We start from the raw sequence: 19,117 nt of genomic DNA on the forward strand, positions 1-19,117 counted from the left end.
TAATAGAACTTACCCATTACACACTCTCACGCTTGCCACTTGCACACACTCACGCTCAACGTTTGTACACAGTCACACTTACTCTTCCCTCAAGGACTTTAGTGAACCACATGGGTTTTTATGACAACTGACAATGGCTTCATGGCCACCTTCTCTGAATCTCGCTTTGAATTCCATATTTTATTAACTGAATTAAAGTGTTGGGCTTTGAACCCGTGTCCTCAAAGCATTAGTCTGGGCCTCTGAACTACCCGTCCAGTAACATGGCCTTCCATGGCTAATACACCACGAGTACTGAGACATACAGGACAGGATCTTCCCAATGATTCCCCTCAGCATTCTCCTGTTGGAGCAGCCCAGATGCTGCACTGCTTCATAAACCCTAACCCCTCTGAAGCAAGGCCAGTCTGGTCGAGCTTAATCTGTTAATGCGGTGTTGTGCTTATTTCATTTTTTGGTCCTTAACCAATACCTTTCTGCTTTTGTAAAAATAGTGTAAATTAATTTAAAAAACTAAACTGTAAGAAACAAGAGTTTTGTGAGGTACTTCTCCCACCTCTTCTAATCACTGATTGGGACAGTGCAGGAACTGCGGGTTCCTGAGGTTCCTGTGTGCCTTTTGATAAAGAGCAGTATGAGCGCCTGAATGTGACGCAAGCTCCTAATCTGAGTGTGACAGGCATCCCAGAATCTCTCCCCAAATAAAAGGGGAGAGACACCAGCAAAGACGCTCGGAACAGTCAATCCAGACGCAGCTGATGTTCCGAGGACAAGCTGTGTTGTTCTGCAACGATGGACCTGACTCGAACATTGCACGTTCTCGCTGCCTCAGCCTTCCTACTCTCATCTGCAGATCTCTGTCACTCAGAGGAAGGTAAGACACCAAACTTTCAGGCCAGCAGCACATACTTCAGTGGAAAAGGCAAATGACCCTTTCTCTTTGTGTTTATCCTGCTCTTTCCCCCTGGGCATTCTGAATTTCTGAAACACTGCCCTTGAGCAAGATATGGAGAGTTACCGATGTCAATTCAACATTATTCTCACTCTGCACTGAACCTGTGAAATAACTGAACAGCATCGAACTACTGGAGAGCCTAAAAGTGCTGAATCATAGAGTGTAGAGAGGGCGTTACTCTCTATCTGACCTCATGTTGTATCTTCCCTGGGAGTGTTTGATGGGGACAGTGTAGAGGGAGCTTCACTCTGTATCTAACCCCATGTTGTACCTGTCCTGGGAGTGTTTGATGGGGACAGTGTAGAGGGAGCTTCACTCTGTATCTAACCCCGTGCTGTACCTGTCCTGGGAGTGTTTGATGGGGACAGTGTAGAGGGAGCTTCACTCTGTATCTAACCCCATGTTGTACCTGTCCTGGGAGTGTTTGATGGGGACAGTGTAGAGGGAGCTTCACTCTGTATCTAACCCCATGTTGTACCTGTCCTGGGAGTGTTTGATGGGGACAGTGTAGAGGGAGCTTCACTCTGTATCTAACCCCATGTTGTACCTGTCCTGGGAGTGTTTGATGGGGACAGTGTAGAGGGAGCTTCACTCTGTATCTAACCCCGTGCTGTACCTGTCCTGGGAGTGTTTGATGAGGACAGTGTAGAGGGAGCTTTACTCTGTATCTAACCCTGTGCTGTACCCGTCCTGGGAGTGTTTGACGGGGACAGTGTAGAGAGAGCTTTACTCTGTATCTAACCCCGTGCTGTACCCGTCCTGGGAGTGTTTGATGGGGACAGTGTAGAGGGAGCTTTACTCTGTATCTAACCCCGTGCTGTACCCGTCCTGGGAGTGTTTGATGGGGACAGTGTAGAGGGAGCTTTACTCCGTATCTAACCCCGTGCTGTACCTGTCCTGGGAGTGTTTGATGAGTGAGGTGTTGGGTGCTCTGAGGTACAGACGAACCACCACAGTTGCAATTGGTACAACGCAGTTTTATTCCATTTAACTATTTATACATCAGACGTGGTACTCAGCACGGTGTGAGTGTCTTGCTATGAGGTCCTGGCCCTGTGCTGTCTCCAGATGGACTGCCCAGGAAGTGTCGTGTTTCTTGTCTTATACTGTGTCTGCACTTGTCTGTGATTGGCTGTCGTGTTATGTGTGCTAATTGGTCTGTTGGTCTGTCTATCATTATGTATGTGTTATGATGTATGTTTGAATATCATGACATCCCCCCTTTTTTACAAGATTATGTGCCTACATGGTTATAAATATAAATGTGTCCTGAGTGCAGCTAAAGGTGTGTGTGTGTGCGTAATATTTACATCATGTATGGGGCTTAACTATATACAAGGGGCGATGTCAGGTGTGACATGCTAACGAGGTTGTACCATGACAAAAGAAGAACAACTTGGAAATTTGGAACGATCAAACGAGGCCTGTAACGATAAAACAGTGACATGTTATAAAACAGTGGTTGCAAAAGTTTGACGTGTGAACAGTCTCATAAGTCCAGTCTAGTAGGTGGGCGACGAATTTGGGTTGACCGCCTCAAGGGTGGGTCGAGAACCACCGGCTGAGGTGCGAGCCTGGCCACGGACGGCGATAGAAGGGGCATGGTATATGGCAGCTCCATGAAGTCGCTATCAGGAACCAGTGGAGGACACGGCGTCTGTGTAGGGCCCCGTTGCGAGCGTGGAAGTAAGCGAAGGGCTCGGCGATTGCGCCTATGCGTGGATCCATCCGGCATACGTACCAGGAACGAGCGGGGAGCCACGTGTCGGATAACTTCGGCAGATGCTGACCAACCACCGTCTGGTAGGTGGATACGGACGTTGTCTCCAGGGACCAGGGAGGGAAGATCAGTTGCCCATATGTCGTACGACCTCTTCTGGCGACCGCGCTGCAGTTGCATCCTATGCAGTACCGGAGCATGGTCTATTGTTGGTGCCAGGATGGAAGGCACAGTGGTTCTGAGGGCGCGACCCATCAGCAGCTGTGCTGGTGAGAGACCAGTGGCTAGTGGGGCCGAGCGATAGGCCAGCAGGGCGAGGTAGAAGTCCGACCTGGCGGCAGCAGCCTTGCAGAGGAGCCGCTCGCCAATGTGAACACCCTTCTCCGCCTTTCCATTGGACTGGGGATGCAGAGGGCTGGACGTCACGTGTGTGAAGCCATACGAAGCAGCAAAGGACGACCATTCATGGCTGGCAAAACAAGGCCCATTGTCCGACATGACAGTCATCGGAATGCCGTGGCGAGCAAAGGTGTCTTTGCAGGCCCTGATGACAGCAGACAACGTCAAATCGTGCAGGCGTATGACTTCTGGGTAGTTTGAGAAGTAGTCAACTATGATGACATAGTCCCTGCCGAGCGCGTGAAACAGGTCGACACCCACCTTCGCCCAGGGGGACGTCACCAGCTCATGGGGCAGAAGCGTCTCAGGAGGTTGCGCCGGTTGAAACCTTTGGCAGGTTGTACAGTTGAGCACCATGTTGGCAATATCGTCACTGATGCCCGGCCAGTATATCGCCCCTCGAGCCCTCCGTCTGCACTTCTCGACGCCCAAGTGGCCTTCGTGTAGTTGGTCGAGAACCAGCTGGCCCATGCTGTGCGGAATCACAATCCGGTCCAGCTTCAGAAGGACACCATCAATGATGGCTAGGTCGTCTCGTACATTGTAGAACTGCGGGGCACTGCCCTTTGAGCCATCCTCCCGTCATGTGGCGCATCACACGCTGCAGAAGGGGGTCGGCCGCAGTCTCTCAGCGGATACGGGCCAAACTGGAGTCGTCAGCCGGCAGATTTGCTGCTGTAAAAGCCACCTGTGCCTCGACCTGACATATGAACCCCTCCGCATCTGGCGGCGTGCTCACTGCTCTGGATAGGGCATCCGCCACGATGAGGTCCTTCCCTGGAGTGTAGACCAGTTGGAAGTCATACCTCCTGAGTTTAAGTAGGATGCGCTGGAGGCGAGGGGTCATCTCGTTCAGGTCCTTGTTTATTATGCTGACCAGGGGCCGGTGGTCAGTTTCGACCGTGAACCGTGGAAGACCATATACGTAATCATGGAACTTGTCTAAACCGGTTAGCAAGCCCAGGCACTCTTTTTCGATCTGCGCGTAGCGCTGCTCTGTGGGGGTCATGGCCCGCGATGCATAGCCCACTGGGGCCCATGATGCCGTGTCGTCCCTCTGCAGGAGCACTGCTCCAATGCCGGATTGGCTGGCATCAGTTGAGATTTTGGTGGCACGAGACGTGTCAAAAAACGCCAACACTGGTGCCGTAGTGAGTTTGCGTTTGAGCTCCTCCCATTCCAGCTGGTGTGTGTGTTGCCACTGGAACTCTGTGGATTTTCTGACGAGGTGGCGCAGAGTCGTCGTGTGGGAGGCAAGGTTGGGAATGAACTTCCCCAGGAAGTTGACCATGCAAAGAAAACGTAGGACAGCCTTCTTGTCGACCGGCATGGCTGTGATGGCGCTCACCTTGTCTGCATCCGGACGGACCCCTGACCGGGAGATATGGTCCCCCAGGAACTTCAACTCGGTCTGGCCAAAGGAGCACTTGACTCGGTTGAGGCGCAGGCCGTTTTCCCGTATGCGGGCAAAAACGCGTTGGAGACGATGTATGTGCTCCTGCGGTGTGGTGGACCAGATGATGACATCGTCCACATATATGCGCACACCTTCGATGCCTTCCATAATCTGCTCCATGATTCTATGGAAGACCTCGGATGCCGAGATGATGCCAAATGGCATCCGGTTGTAGCAAAACCTGCCGAAAGGGGTGTTGAAGGTACATAGCTTTCGGCTGGACATCGCTTTCGGCTGGGTCCAGTTGGATCTGCCAAAATCCTTTTGAAGCATCCAGTTTCGTGAATATCTTCACCTGGGCCATTTCGCTGGTGATCTCCTCCCATTTGGGTATGGGATAATGTTCCCTCATAATATTATTATTGAGGTCTTTGGGGTCAATACAGATGCAGAGCTCGCCAGAGGGCTTCTTGACACACACCATGGAGCTGACCCATGGCGTGGGCTCCGTGACCCTGGATAGGACCCCTTGGTCCTGGAGATCCTGCAGCTGCTGCTTGAGGCGGTCTTTAAGTGGCGCAGGAACCCTGCGAGGTGCGTGAACGACCGGGATGGCGTCCGGTTTGAGGCGAATTCGGTAGGTGTATGGCAGTGTTCCCAGGCCTTCAAATGCCTCCTGGTTGTGGGCGAGGAGCGATTGGAGCTGTGCGTAGAACTCTGCATCCGGGAAGTCAGATGTGCCGTCTGGAGAGAGAGAGTGGACTCGTTGCACGAGGTGGAGAGCCTTGCATGCCTGTGCGCCCAGCAGGGAGTCCTTCGATGAGCCAACTATCTCGAACGAGAGTGTGTCCGTGTGTGTTTTGTGTGTCACCTGGAGCTGGCAGGATCCCATGGCCGGGATAACGTTCCCGTTGTAGTCGACCATCTTGCACCGGGATGGCCGAATTGGTGGTCTGACCTTCATGGCGTAGAAGGCTGACCATGCTATGAGGTTGGCGGAGGCGCCAGTGTCCAGGTGGAAAGTGATCGGCGATCGGTTGACCGTTAGGGTGGCACTCCATTCATCGCCCGGATTGATGGTGTTGACCCGGATCACATCAATGACCGCAACCCGGAAGGCGTCTTGGTCATCTGTGTCGTCGGTTTGGATGTCGTGATGTGGAGGCTCCTGGGTCCTCTCAGCGGTATTAAACCGGTAACGCTGGACTATCGTGGACGGGGTTGGGTTAAAATGTGGCCCCACTATATGGGCAACACGGTAGCATTGTGGTTAGCACAAATGCTTCACAGCTCCAGGGTCCCAGGTTCGATTCCGGCTTGGGTCACTGTCTGTGCGGAGTCTGCACATCCTCCCCGTGTGTGCATGGGTTTCCTCCGGGTGCTCCGGTTTCCTCCCACAGTCCAAAGATGTGCGGGTTAGGTGGATTGGCCATGCTAAATTGCCCATAGTGTCCAAAATTGCCCTTAGTGTTGGGTGGGGTTACTGGATTATGGGGATAGGGTGGAGGTGTGGACCTTGGGTAGGGTGCTCTTTCCAAGAGCCGGTGCAGACTCGATGGGCCGAATGGCCTCCTTCTGCACTGTAAATTCTATGATAATCTATGATTCACAAGTTCATCAAACGTTTTGGTGTCCGGTGCAGCTGGGTACGTAAGGCTCCTAATCACCCCAAACGTATGCGGGCCGCAGGCGGTGAGCAATATGACCACCTGGCGCTCGTTTTCGGTGATATTGTTTGCCCGGAAATAGTAACGCATCCGTTGTGTGTACTGGTTCCAGCTTTCCAGCGCAGCATCAAAAACATCCAAACGTCTGTACAGAGGCATGGTATAATAGAAAACAACTTCCAACCTGTATCCAACAAAAATCCAGGGAGGTGGCTTCAGCAGTGTAGACAGCTATTCACTTTAACCCTCGTCGCCAGTTTTGTAAGGGCCACGAAGAATCCAGCATGAGTTTTAAGGATACAAAATAATAACATTTATTTACTATAACATATATACATAACAGTAGCAGTAACTTCCCTTGCTACATACTCCTTCCTGCTGGTTCCTGAACTGGCCAGCTTTATTTATACGAGGAGTTTACTAGTGGTTTCTCCGCCCCCCCTCATTGGGGAAGCTCATACTCCCACAGGATTGTGGGATAGTCATTAGTCCCCAGCCAATGGTAAGTCGGCAGGTTATAACAGAGGTCCTGGCCCTGTGCTGTCTCCAGATGGACTGCCCAGGAAGTGTCGTGTTTCTCATCTTATACTGTGTCTGCTCTTGTCTGTGATTGGCTGTCGTGTTATGTGTGCTAATTGGTCCGTTGGTCTATCATTATGTATGTGTTATGATGGATGTTTGAATATCATGACAGTGAGGACAGTGTAGAGGGAGCTTTACTCTGTATCTAACCCTGTGCTGTACCCGTCCTGGGAGTGTTTGATGGGGACAATGTAGAGGGAGCTTTACTCTGTATCTAACCCCATGCTGTGCCCGTCCTGGGAGTGTTTGATGGGGACAGTGTAGAGGGAGCTCTACTGAGGGGCTAGCACAGGGCTAAATCGCTGGCTTTGAAAGCAGACCAAGGCAGGCCAGCAGCACGGTTCGATTCCCGTAACAGCCTCCCCGAACAGGTGCCGGAATGTGGCGACTAGGGGCTTTTCACAGTAACTTCATTTGAAGCCAACTTGTGACAATAAGCGATTTTCATTTCATTTCATTTCATTTTCATTTCACTCTGTATCTAACCCCGTGCTGTACCTGCCCTGGGAGTGTTTGATGGGGACAGTGCAGAGGGAGCTTTACTCTGTATCTAACCCTGGGCTGTACCTGTCCTGGGAGTGTTTGATGGGGACAGCGTAGAGGGAGCTTTACTCTGTATCTAACCCCGGGCTGTACCTGTCCTGGGAGTGTTTGATGGGGACAGTGTAGAGGGAGCTTTACTCTGTATCTAACCCCGGGCTGTACCTGTCCTGGGAGTGTTTGATGGGGACAGTGTAGAGGGAGCTTTACTCTGTATCTAACCCCATGCTGTACCTGTCCTGGGAGTGTTGATGGGGACAGTGCAGAGGGAGTTTTACTCTGTATCTAACTCCATGCTGTACCTGTCCGGGAGTGTTTGATGGGGACAGTGCAGAGGGAGCTTTACTCTGTTTCTAACCCCGTGCTGTACCTGTCCTGGGAGTGTTTGATGGGGACAGTGTAGAGGGAGCTTTACTCTGTTTCTAACCCCGTGCTGTACCTGTCCTGGGAGTGTTTGATGGGGACAGTGTAGAGAGAGCTTTACTCTGTTTCTAACCCTGTGCTGTAATTTCCTGTCAGTGTTTGATGGGGACAGTTTAGAGGGAGCTTTACTCTGTTTCTAACCCCATGCTGTACCTGTCCTGGGAGTGTTTGATGGGGACAGTGTAGAGGGAGCTTTACTCTGTATCTAACCCCGGGCTGTACCTGTCCTGGGAGTGTTTGATGGGGACAGTGTAGAGGGAGCTTTACTCTGTATCTAACCCCGTGCTGTACCTGTCCTGGGAGTGTTTGATGGGGACAGTGTAGAGGGAGCTTTACTCTGTATCTAACCCCGGACTGTACCTGTCCTGGGAGTGTTTGATGGGGACAGTGTAGAGGGAGCTTTACTCTGTTTCTAACCCCATGCTGTACCTGTCCTGGGAGTGTTTGATGGGGACAGTGTAGAGGGAGCTTTACTCTGTATCTAACCCCGGGCTGTACCTGTCCTGGGAGTGTTTGATGGGGACAGTGTAGAGGGAGCTTTACTCTGTATCTAACCCCGTGCTGTACCTGTCCTGGGAGTGTTTGATGGGGACAGTGTAGAGGGAGCTTTACTCTGTATCTAACCCCGTGCTGTTCCTGTCCTGGGAGTGTTTGAAGGGGACAGTGTAGAGGGAGCTTTACTCTGTTTCTAACCCCATGCTATACCTGTCCTGGGAGTGTTTGATGGGGACAGTGTAGAGGGAGCTTTACTCTGTATCTAACCCCGGGCTGTACCTGTCCTGGGAGTGTTTGATGGGGACAGTGTAGAGGGAGCTTTACTCTGTATCTAACCCCGTGCTGTTCCTGTCCTGGGAGTGTTTGAAGGGGACAGTGTAGAGGGAGCTTTACTCTGTATCTAACCCCGTGCTGTTCCTGTCCTGGGAGTGTTTGATGGGGACAGTGTAGAGGGAGCTTTACTCTGTATCTAACCCCATGCTGTACCTGTCCTGGTAGTGTTGATGGGGACAGTGCAGAGGGAGCTTTACTCTGTATCTAACCCCATGCTGTACCTGTCCGGGAGTGTTTGATGGGGACAGTGCAGAGGGAGCTTTACTCTGTTTCTAACCCCGTGCTGTACCTGTCCTGGGAGTGTTCGATGTGGACAGTGTAGAGGGAGCTTTACTCTGTTTCTAACCCCGTGCTGTACCTGTCCTGGGAGTGTTTGATGGGGACAGTGTAGAGGGAGCTTTACTCTGTTTCTAACCCCGTGCTGTACCTGTCCTGGGAGTGTTTGATGGGGACAGTGTAGAGGGAGCTTTACTCTGTTTCTAACCCTGTGCTGTAATTTCCTGTCAGTGTTTGATGGGGACAGTGTAGAGGGAGCTTTACTCTGTTTCTAACCCCATGCTGTACCTGTCCTGGGAGTGTTTGATGGGGACAGTGTAGAGGGAGCTTTACTCTGTATCTAACCCCGGGCTGTACCTGTCCTGGGAGTGTTTGATGGGGACAGTGTAGAGGGAGCTTTACTCTGTGTCTAACCCCGTGCTGTACCTGTCCTGGGAGTGTTTGATGGGGACAGTGTAGAGGGAGCTTTACTCTGTATCTAACCCCGGGCTGTACCTGTCCTGGGAGTGTTTGATGGGGACAGTGTAGAGGGAGCTTTACTCTGTTTCTAACCCCATGCTGTACCTGTCCTGGGAGTGTTTGATGGGGACAGTGTAGAGGGAGCTTTACTCTGTATCTAACCCCGGGCTGTACCTGTCCTGGGAGTGTTTGATGGGGACAGTGTAGAGAGAGCTTTACTCTGTATCAAACCCCGTGCTGTACCTGTCCTGGGAGTGTTTGATGGGGACAGTGTAGAGGGAGCTTTACTCTGTATCTAACCCCGTGCTGTTCCTGTCCTGGGAGTGTTTGAAGGGGACAGTGTAGAGGGAGCTTTACTCTGTTTCTAACCCCATGCTGTACCTGTCCTGGGAGTGTTTGATGGGGACAGTGTAGAGGGAGCTTTACTCTGTATCTAACCCCGTGCTGTACCTGTCCTGGGAGTGTTTGATGGGGACAGTGTAGAGGGAGCTTTACTCTGTATCTAACCCCGGGCTGTACCTGTCCTGGGAGTGTTTGATGGGGCCAGTGTAGAGGGAGCTTTACTCTGTTTCTAACCCTGGGCTGTACCTGTCCTGGGAGTGTTTGATGGGGACAGTGTAGAGGGAGTGTGGCTGTAGATTCTACAATCCCAGTCACGATTGTTGGAGGATCTGTAGAAATCTTTTGCCACTCTGACTCATGGCTGTCTCTGTATCAACAGAAAAATCTCAGCCACTGCCCCAACCTCACTCATCAGCAATAGTCTGAAACATCGGTCACTATTTACACTCTGAAAGGCCTATCCAATATCATTATTAGATTGTAACAAAACTACTACCCAAAGCCTGAAGATTCCCAGTTTCTCTTTAGAACTGTAACCTCCTATTCGTGCTCCAGTTGTGGTGAAGCAGTAGTGACAATCTGGATCTCAGTTAACACTCCCTTTGAGTGTGACTGCTTGCATGGAGTGAAGCACTGATGAATGCTTCCTTGTCAATCGAAGTAGGAAAGGAATTGGCTGAGGAACAGAACACGGAGAATATTATTGGATCAATATTTCTCAGATTGCGGAACATTCAACAGTGTTTCACGTACAAGGATAGCAATTCTGTCAGAGGCTTTATTGGACTGACCTAAGATGTGAGCCTCCAGAGGCAGCCCCATGACACATTCACAGGACTACGGAGAGCCAGAGGTGCAAATCAGACTGGTTACATTTCAAAATCCAAACAAAGCCTCTTATAGATTGGGTGTTTCTCAGACTCTTAGATAGTGGAGCATTCCTTCGGGGTCAGTGTAGAGGGTGCCATCTCCGCTACTCCACTACTGGGCCGATATCTGGGGTTTGAATATCTGTGTGTGTCTCTCTCCAGCTGGCACTGAAACTTCAGAGGCCAGGGGATGTCGCACTGGGACACTTCCACTGAAGAGAGCACTGACTCAAGCCTGCCGTTTATTCCTAACCGACAGCCTGAGACTTATATCACACAGATCTCCAGACCCCTACCAATACCCAGGTGATTCTCTCTCTTGCCGGTGGGGCAACACCCACCCGGTTCCTACTCCACTAGAGTAGCTTTCCCAAGAGAGAGAATAGGACACTGCTGTTTATTTCCTAACCAGCAGTCTGTCCTGAGTGAATCGCTCAAGATGACCCTCGATTCCTGAACCCGGAATTAAGGTGAGGAGTATTTTAACAATGACTTGGTCAGAGGTCGCTGGTGAAAGATTGAAGAATTTAAACGACTCCAATTGTCATCAAATCAAGGTTTATTGTAAAACCCAGGTCAAAATCATCAACAGAAGAAACACAATACAATCTTATGCTCTAAAATACACTATGTCTATTCAAAAGTAATATAGCGGACACAACGAAAATTCTTATGCTTACACAGCTTTTAGCAATATCACAAGGCACAAAACAAGTTCCCTTCCCCAAAGCCTCAACCACTATTAAAGTCAAGGGAGTTTCGTAAGCTGCTGCGGAGTACTTACGGTCACAGGCTGCAGAGGTCAAGTCAGGGGTGCAGAGGTCGAGCCACGAACGAAGAGACCCCCAATTGAAAACACAGCCCCTTTTATATTGCTTTACCTGGCTTTGTTCTGTGATCGGCCAGCCCCTTTTGCATTGAAAAGGTAAGTTTTAAAGTTCCCGCTGGTCCCGCCCCCTTTGAGCCGGTCAGAGCTGTCGAGATGGGAGTACCTCCCCTAGGTCCGCCTCCAGTCTGTTTTTTGAGATAACGAGGTTGAGCTCCCTTGAAGATTTTCAAAGACTTCCATCTGCTCCGGAGATGCTGCTATGTTGATGGGGTGTTGATTGGATTCTGCTCTGGTGGAGGCCAGGTCATTTACATTTGCATGGGGCTATGACCATCCCATTGTCCTGCTTGCATGCAAGCCTCCTGTGTATTCCCGTGCCCCTTTGTCTGTGTCTTGATGTTATCTTGTTGTCTGGCTCCTTCTTCCTTGTAGCTCCTAGGGGGGTGTTTGTAAATATTTATGTGCTTATGTCCCCACTCAGCTCAGCGGGCCAAGCCTGCTGGGAAAACTGGTTCTGTTCCCTTGGCTGGAAAGTCAGTTTACAGTCTCTGAGTTTCTCCAAAAGGGCCGAATTGCCCGAAAACCTTACAGATGCCCCTTCGATACGTCCCTACCTGCTTGGACCGTATCGACACAGGTGAAGGGCAATTATTTCCTTTTGTGTGGACCGTAGGTCCCCCCCCAACAACATGCGAAACTACAAGTCCCAAGACAGTTCCCTTAATCTAGGCTACCCCTGATTTCAATGAAAGGGAAAGACAAGACCATACTTAATTCAAGCAGACAGTAACATATACACATTTCACCGGAACCCCAAACGTAAGGGTCCCTGTACATATATCACACTCAAGTACACATTTCACCGGAACCCCAAACGTAAGGGTCCCTGTACATATATCCCAGTCAAGTAACTGGGACCCGCGAATCCATACAACTATTTACAATTGCATCTGTTTATTTCATCAAGGATCCTCCTTTCTTGGCTGCACTTCGCTTCTTCCCGTTGAGGGCTCTTCATTTATCCTCCATCGTCGATACCTGCAGCTGAAAGGTTTAGTCCAACTGAGGCGGCAGCATAATGTACCCCCTGTACAACATTTCCTTTGTGGGGGCAAACACTAAACCATTCTCAGGCTCCCCCCTGGTGGTGATCGGACAGTTGTGAGGGTCGATCGGTTGGGCTGTGGGCAGGGGTCGCTTTACCTGAACCAGCAGTTCGGTAGCTTCTACAGTCATCCCTTCCCTGGGCGTTACACATCCCTCCCCACTGCGGTCAATTTATCCCGTTCCCTGGGTTCTGCCACCACCTTACAAAAGTGATTAATGCCCCTTGTGGACATGCCTTGGTAGATCCCCATGAACACAAATAAATGCCCTGGTCAGAAGCCCACCCCTTATCCCCGCAAACGGTGATCCTACCCGGTGACCCCGTGATGGTCCGTTAGGTGTTGTCCAGTCCGTTCCCAGTCCGAGGACCGATCCCTCATGTCCAGCCTCAGCTTCCTGGGCCACCACCGTCTCCCCAAAGGAACGTCCCCCTCACAGGTTGAACACACCCGCCTGCCCTCAGTCACCCTAACCCGGTCAGTCGAAGGACTCTTCTGTCTCGCCTCTGCGGAGTTCTCCCGGTCCCACCATCGCCAAGATCAGCAAACTCCACATCGTCGGGTGCCCCATCTGTAAAAACAAAACACATTCTTGCCTCTACAGCCCTACCTACCTTGAAGTGCATGGGTGCTATCCGGTGGCGGCAGCAGCTCCTGCTTTGAAGTTGCCGCAGCCTGTCTGGGGTTCTGTGTTTACAGCCCGGCTCCCCAGGGTCCTAGTGCCTGCCGCTATCCGGTGGCAGCAGCAGCTCCTGCTTTGAAGTTGCCGCAGCCTGTCTGGGGTTCTGTGTTTTACAGCCCGGCTGCACCAGGGTCCTAGTGCCTGGTGCTTCATCATTTTACCCTTGCACCAGGCGCTTCTGTGTTCCCACGATCCTAAATACTTCACACACAACTACACACTAATTAGAACTAACAGGGGGGGAATGCTATATACAATGCCACCCGTCTCCGGGTGGCCAAATTAAAACTGTGCCCCGCTAAACTGGGGCAGTTCACCTGTTTGGTCCAATGGCTCGGGCCAGACCGTCCCCTCCCGGGGGTTCGGGCTGCCCCTTGCCTCTCCTTTCCCAACAGGGTTCGGTGATCCCTCATCGCTCCCTTCCACTCGGGCCCCCTTACTGCGGGACCGGGTGACAGGGAGATGGGATGGGGACCATCTTACCGGGGGCTTGGAGACCCGATTGCTCCTTCGTCCCCTGACTGGTTCCCAAACCCAAGGTGATACCTCCACTTCCTCCGCCTCCTTAGCCTCTATACTAAGGCAGGCCACCTGACCCACAGGTAAGGGCTTGGGAATCGTTCCTGTCCCTGGGCTGGGTGCTTGCAGCACTGTCGGTCTCTTTGGGACTGCCCCTTCGGGACAGCACCTTGTCACCGGTTGTGTGACCGTGGAGTCAGGGACCTCCCCCACCGTCGTTAATTCTACGGGGGGTTTCTCCACTACCACCCCCCGTCTTCCCCCCACCTTGCTCTTTTTTGTCCTTATGGGGTGGAACAATTTAAATTGACTGATGTGGCGTTCGCATGGGTCCCACCTTAAGGGATTTAAACTGCAAATAGCCCCTGAGGCAGCCTCCAGAATGGGACCCTGCACCTGGACCGGACCAGGGTCTGGGGCTAGAACTACCCCTGCGCTCCCTTTTTCCTGAGGCTGCTCCCTGGGTAGTCATACGGGTTCTTGTGGTGTGGGTGCGGGCAGGCCCTGGCCCGTTGCCATTGCCACCTGTCCCGACCCAGCTGTTAGGCTCTGCAAAAAGGCTAAAAGTTTCTTTACCTCGAAGGTTTCCGGGGCAGCTGCTCCTGCCGCCGGGGTCTGACTCTCTACTGCGGGAGCCCTCTCCTGCTTGCTAGGGTTTTTACATTCCCTCTTGAAATGCCCGGCCTTCCCACACCCGTAGCATACCGGTTTCTCGTCGGAGGTCCGGGTGCCCACATGCTTCCACTCTCTCTTAGGGGCTGCTGGCGCGATTTCATGCACCCTACCCTTAAGGGGCTTGTCCTCACCCCTCTCCCCATTACGATATGCGAGGGTAAGTTTCCTAAGGACCTCTTCCTCATTAAGGTCCGGACTCTGCGGGTCGAACCAGTGTTCGGCTTTTGCCCTAACGTTAGGGAGACAGTTGGCAACTAGGGTCTTCAGCCAGTGGGCGGTTCTTTCCCCTAAATTCCGTCTATCCGCTTGAACCCCGCATGCCTCCATATAGACAGTCCACAGTCTGTCTGCGAACATGGTGGGAGATTCCCCTGGTTGCTGCTTGGTTTCCCCCACCCTCATGAAAGGGCTCCCCAGATTCAAGCCCATTGCCTCCAGAACAGCAGTCTGTGCTGCCGCCCAGGTGTCAGGTCTTCCCCCATTCCCAGAGGTCACTGTCCTGCATAGCTGGGCATCTAGGGTTATCAGGAGCATCTTTATTTGCTCCCCTTCGTCGCAGTCATTGATGTTGGCAGCCTGTTCCACCTCCATAAAATGCAGCGACGGATCCCCTTTTGGAGTTAGTCTGGGAACGTGGGCCACCATCCCCCTGAGCTCGGATGCCCCATGAGGAACGATAATGTCGCCCTCAACCGGTCCCCTATTTGCCATCCCCGCCGGGGGACCATACCTTCGTTGCCTGACAGGGCACATCTGCCCTACCTGGGGTTCCTGCTCCTCCTCCCCACTGTCCAGCTCTCCTGCCCCGTTGGGTAGCCCCCCTGTCCCCGGGCTAGCTACCCATATAGGAGACGCCGCTATCTGGGGATACACCACTGACCCCCCTTGGACCTGCCCCTGACCGGGCGGTCCAAACCCTACCTGCTGACCCGGCCCCATCACCGGCATCCCAGGCAGCGGTCTGTCCCCATCCCATGGGGACCCACATACGAAACCAGGCGGACACGCCGCCAGCTGGGGGTACCCTGCCGACCCCCCTTGGACTTGCCCCTGAACGTGCAGTCCGATCCCCCCCTGCCGGCCCGGACACAATCCCGGTGCCTCAGGAGGCGGTCTATTCCCCTTGGCCTGTGGGGAATCATCCGCTGCGAGGAGCACCTTGCCCCTTGGGAACCCCCCTGGACCTACCAGGTGTACCTGTCCCCTGACCTTGGACAAGGCCTCCTCCAACTCCGTTATTCGTGCCTGGCACGGCCCATGGGCACAGTCCCCTACTTCCTCGCGAGCCACTCGGTACGCTGCCTGGATGTCCCGGCACTTCCCCTCCAGCTTCCTACACTGCTCTGTACTCCGAGCATAGAGTTCCTGGAGCCTCCGTTCCTTTTCTTTACCCTCCACTATCTGGCAGTGGAGATAGTCCTTCTCACACCGGTTAGACTCGCTTTCATGTTTCATTTCTGCCATTTCTTCCCGCAGTCGTTCCGCTGCGCTAGCGCTGTCCCCTGCGCTGGCCCTCACTTCTCTCAACTCCTGCTCTAACTCTTCGACCCTATCCTCTGTTTTGACTACCTGCTCGGACAGGCAAACCAGCCAAACTGCCTTCTCCAAGTGCCTTTTGTGCGCCTTGCTTTCTGTCCATGCAGCCGCTGCCATTACCGGTTGCTCCGCATTGATTAATTCTGAAACCCAAGGTTTGGTGAGGTTGACCTTTTGCCACAAATACGAGGATATTCTCTCCTCCATTTTGCTTCGTTCCCTCACCCCCTCTGCCAAGTCACATACTCCAAACCACCGGGCTCCTGCCCCGGTCGCCATTGTAGAGGGTGCCATCTCCGCTACTCCACTACTGGGCCGATATCTGGGGTTTGAATATCTGTGTGTGTCTCTCTCCAGCTGGCACTGAAACTTCAGAGGCCAGGGGATGTCGCACTGGGACACTTCCACTGAAGAGAGCACTGACTCAAGCCTGCCGTTTATTCCTAACCGACAGCCTGAGACTTATATCACACAGATCTCCAGACCCCTACCAATACCCAGGTGATTCTCTCTCTTGCCGGTGGGGCAACACCCACCCGGTTCCTACTCCACTAGAGTAGCTTTCCCAAGAGAGAGAATAGGACACTGCTGTTTATTTCCTAACCAGCAGTCTGTCCTGAGTGAATCGCTCAAGATGACCCTCGATTCCTGAACCCGGAATTAAGGTGAGGAGTATTTTAACAATGACTTGGTCAGAGGTCGCTGGTGAAAGATTGAAGAATTTAAACGACTCCAATTGTCATCAAATCAAGGTTTATTGTAAAACCCAGGTCAAAATCATCAACAGAAGAAACACAATACAATCTTATGCTCTAAAATACACTATGTCTATTCAAAAGTAATATAGCGGACACAACGAAAATTCTTATGCTTACACAGCTTTTAGCAATATCACAAGGCACAAAACAAGTTCCCTTCCCCAAAGCCTCAACCACTATTAAAGTCAAGGGAGTTTCGTAAGCTGCTGCGGAGTACTTACGGTCACAGGCTGCAGAGGTCAAGTCAGGGGTGCAGAGGTCGAGCCACGAACGAAGAGACCCCCAATTGAAAACACAGCCCCTTTTATATTGCTTTACCTGGCTTTGTTCTGTGATCGGCCAGCCCCTTTTGCATTGAAAAGGTAAGTTTTAAAGTTCCCGCTGGTCCCGCCCCCTTTGAGCCGGTCAGAGCTGTCGAGATGGGAGTACCTCCCCTAGGTCCGCCTCCAGTCTGTTTTTTGAGATAACGAGGTTGAGCTCCCTTGAAGATTTTCAAAGACTTCCATCTGCTCCGGAGATGCTGCTATGTTGATGGGGTGTTGATTGGATTCTGCTCTGGTGGAGGCCAGGTCATTTACATTTGCATGGGGCTATGACCATCCCATTGTCCTGCTTGCATGCAAGCCTCCTGTGTATTCCCGTGCCCCTTTGTCTGTGTCTTGATGTTATCTTGTTGTCTGGCTCCTTCTTCCTTGTAGCTCCTAGGGGGGTGTTTGTAAATATTTATGTGCTTATGTCCCCACTCAGCTCAGCGGGCCAAGCCTGCTGGGAAAACTGGTTCTGTTCCCTTGGCTGGAAAGTCAGTTTACAGTCTCTGAGTTTCTCCAAAAGGGCCGAATTGCCCGAAAACCTTACAGTCAGTGTCCTCATCACAGCTCAAATTAGTAATGAAACACATGGGCAAGGGAATACAGCACATAGAAACTACATCAAATGTGGAAAACACATCATAGAAACACACCCATCGTTCCAAAGCTAATAGATGACACAGAATTTGGATAGGTATTAAACTGTGAGGATGCTAGTAACAGACTTCAGGAGATTAGAGCCAGGCTGGTACAGACTCAAGGCAGCTCAGATGTTTTGCAGAGAAAGGTGAAGTAATATAAAGAAAGCAATATAAAGAAAATGGTATAATTTTAAAATGGGTGCAGGAACAGAGAGGCGTGGGATGTGTACACGAGTAGTTTGAAGTGATAGGACAGGTTGAGAATATTGTGAATGGGATAATGAAATATCACAGGTATCACTTTCAGATCTTCTTCGAGCAAATCATTTAACTTGTGCTGCCCCTGGTCCAGACTGGCTATCAGGTAGAGGTAAGCATCCAGCTCCTGCCACATCGCGTCGCTCCATTTCACCCACCAGTCCATGTCCCCTTGCAATCTGCAGCCTTCTCCTTTCCAGTTTGGTGTCATTGGTCATTTCCCATCCTCCTGCGCCGGTGTTTATACCCATGGACAACAGCAGAGTTCTCAGCACAAGTACGAGGGGCTAAATGGCCTTATCGTATCACTGTATGATTCTAGTACCACTGCTGCCATTGCAAAAACACTCATTTCCTCCAGGTCCTTGATTTTGATTTACTGAAAGTTCCCACGTGGAGGAGACTCTCACTTTCTGAACGAGAGACAAGATTGTTGTCTGTAATGTTAGACACTTTGACCAGTTTATCCCAAAACCTGTTTACCCAGGTGCCCTTACTCATGAGGTGAACAAAGGACAAGAGTGGATTTGTGGTTCAACCCGACTGTATTATAGAGCCTTATTATCAAAGCTCTATTGAAAAAACTGCTCTTAACCCTTAATAGAACTTATTAACACACTGTACTGTCTTTCTGAGACTCTGATACTACCCGTGCAGCTGAGTTTGGCCAGGCTCCTCCGCCGGGTACTCCTTGTCTTTGCTGAGCTTGCCCATTCCGATGATCTTGCCTCTGAGCCCAGGGTCTTCTTCGCAAAGGTTGACCTCACATACCCTCTTCCACCGTCGCCGTGTCTTTGCAGGATGGTCAAGTCTTGGCTGGGGATGGCTTCCAGGTCTCTCTTCTTATACCCCCTTCCCTCTTTTTCATGGCTTTCTGGAAGATTATCTGGCTTCCAGCCAATTAGGTTACGGGGATGTGTGTGTGCGTGTGTGGGGGGGGGGGGGGGGGGGGGGGGGGGGGGGGCAATACCCAATAGGATTGCTGATTGCATATATGGAAGACGCCAGGAGCACCCTCGGTGTCCATCCTTCGGTACCCAGAGCATTTGGAGCCCTTTCCATATTTCCATATGTGATAACTGAGGCGCTAGTGAATCTGGCCAATGCTGGCAGATACACAAAACAATGTCCTTACTTGACCAAGGTCGAGTCCCAGCTTCCAGGACAAGTCCAGGCTTGCCCTGGCTTGCCTCTGGCCAGTGTCTGTGTTTAAACTTTTTTTTTTAATAAACGTTTTATTGAGGTATTTTCTTTGGCCGTTTAACAGCAAGAAAATCCACAATATAAATAACAAGAAAAGAAAAAATATATATACATCGTGCAAATTCCGCCACTCTCTCCCGCAGGTC

At 51.6% G+C, this 19,117-nt stretch overlaps 1 protein-coding gene across 1 annotated transcript in view; it reads left to right on the forward strand.

Moving 5' to 3' along the window:
• The first annotated feature begins 760 nt into the window (after positions 1 to 760).
• Positions 761 to 19,117, forward strand: part of LOC140395053 (proteinase-activated receptor 3-like) — a 30,366-nt gene continuing 12,009 nt past the window's right edge. Inside the window, exon 1 of the mRNA XM_072482406.1 lies at positions 761 to 874. Coding sequence (XP_072338507.1) covers positions 793 to 874 — 82 coding nt within the window. The 5' untranslated portion in view covers positions 761 to 792. The remainder of the gene's footprint in view (positions 875 to 19,117) is intronic.

Source organism: Scyliorhinus torazame, chromosome 18 (genome assembly GCF_047496885.1).
Source record: "Scyliorhinus torazame isolate Kashiwa2021f chromosome 18, sScyTor2.1, whole genome shotgun sequence".
Lineage (NCBI taxonomy): Eukaryota > Metazoa > Chordata > Chondrichthyes > Carcharhiniformes > Scyliorhinidae > Scyliorhinus > Scyliorhinus torazame.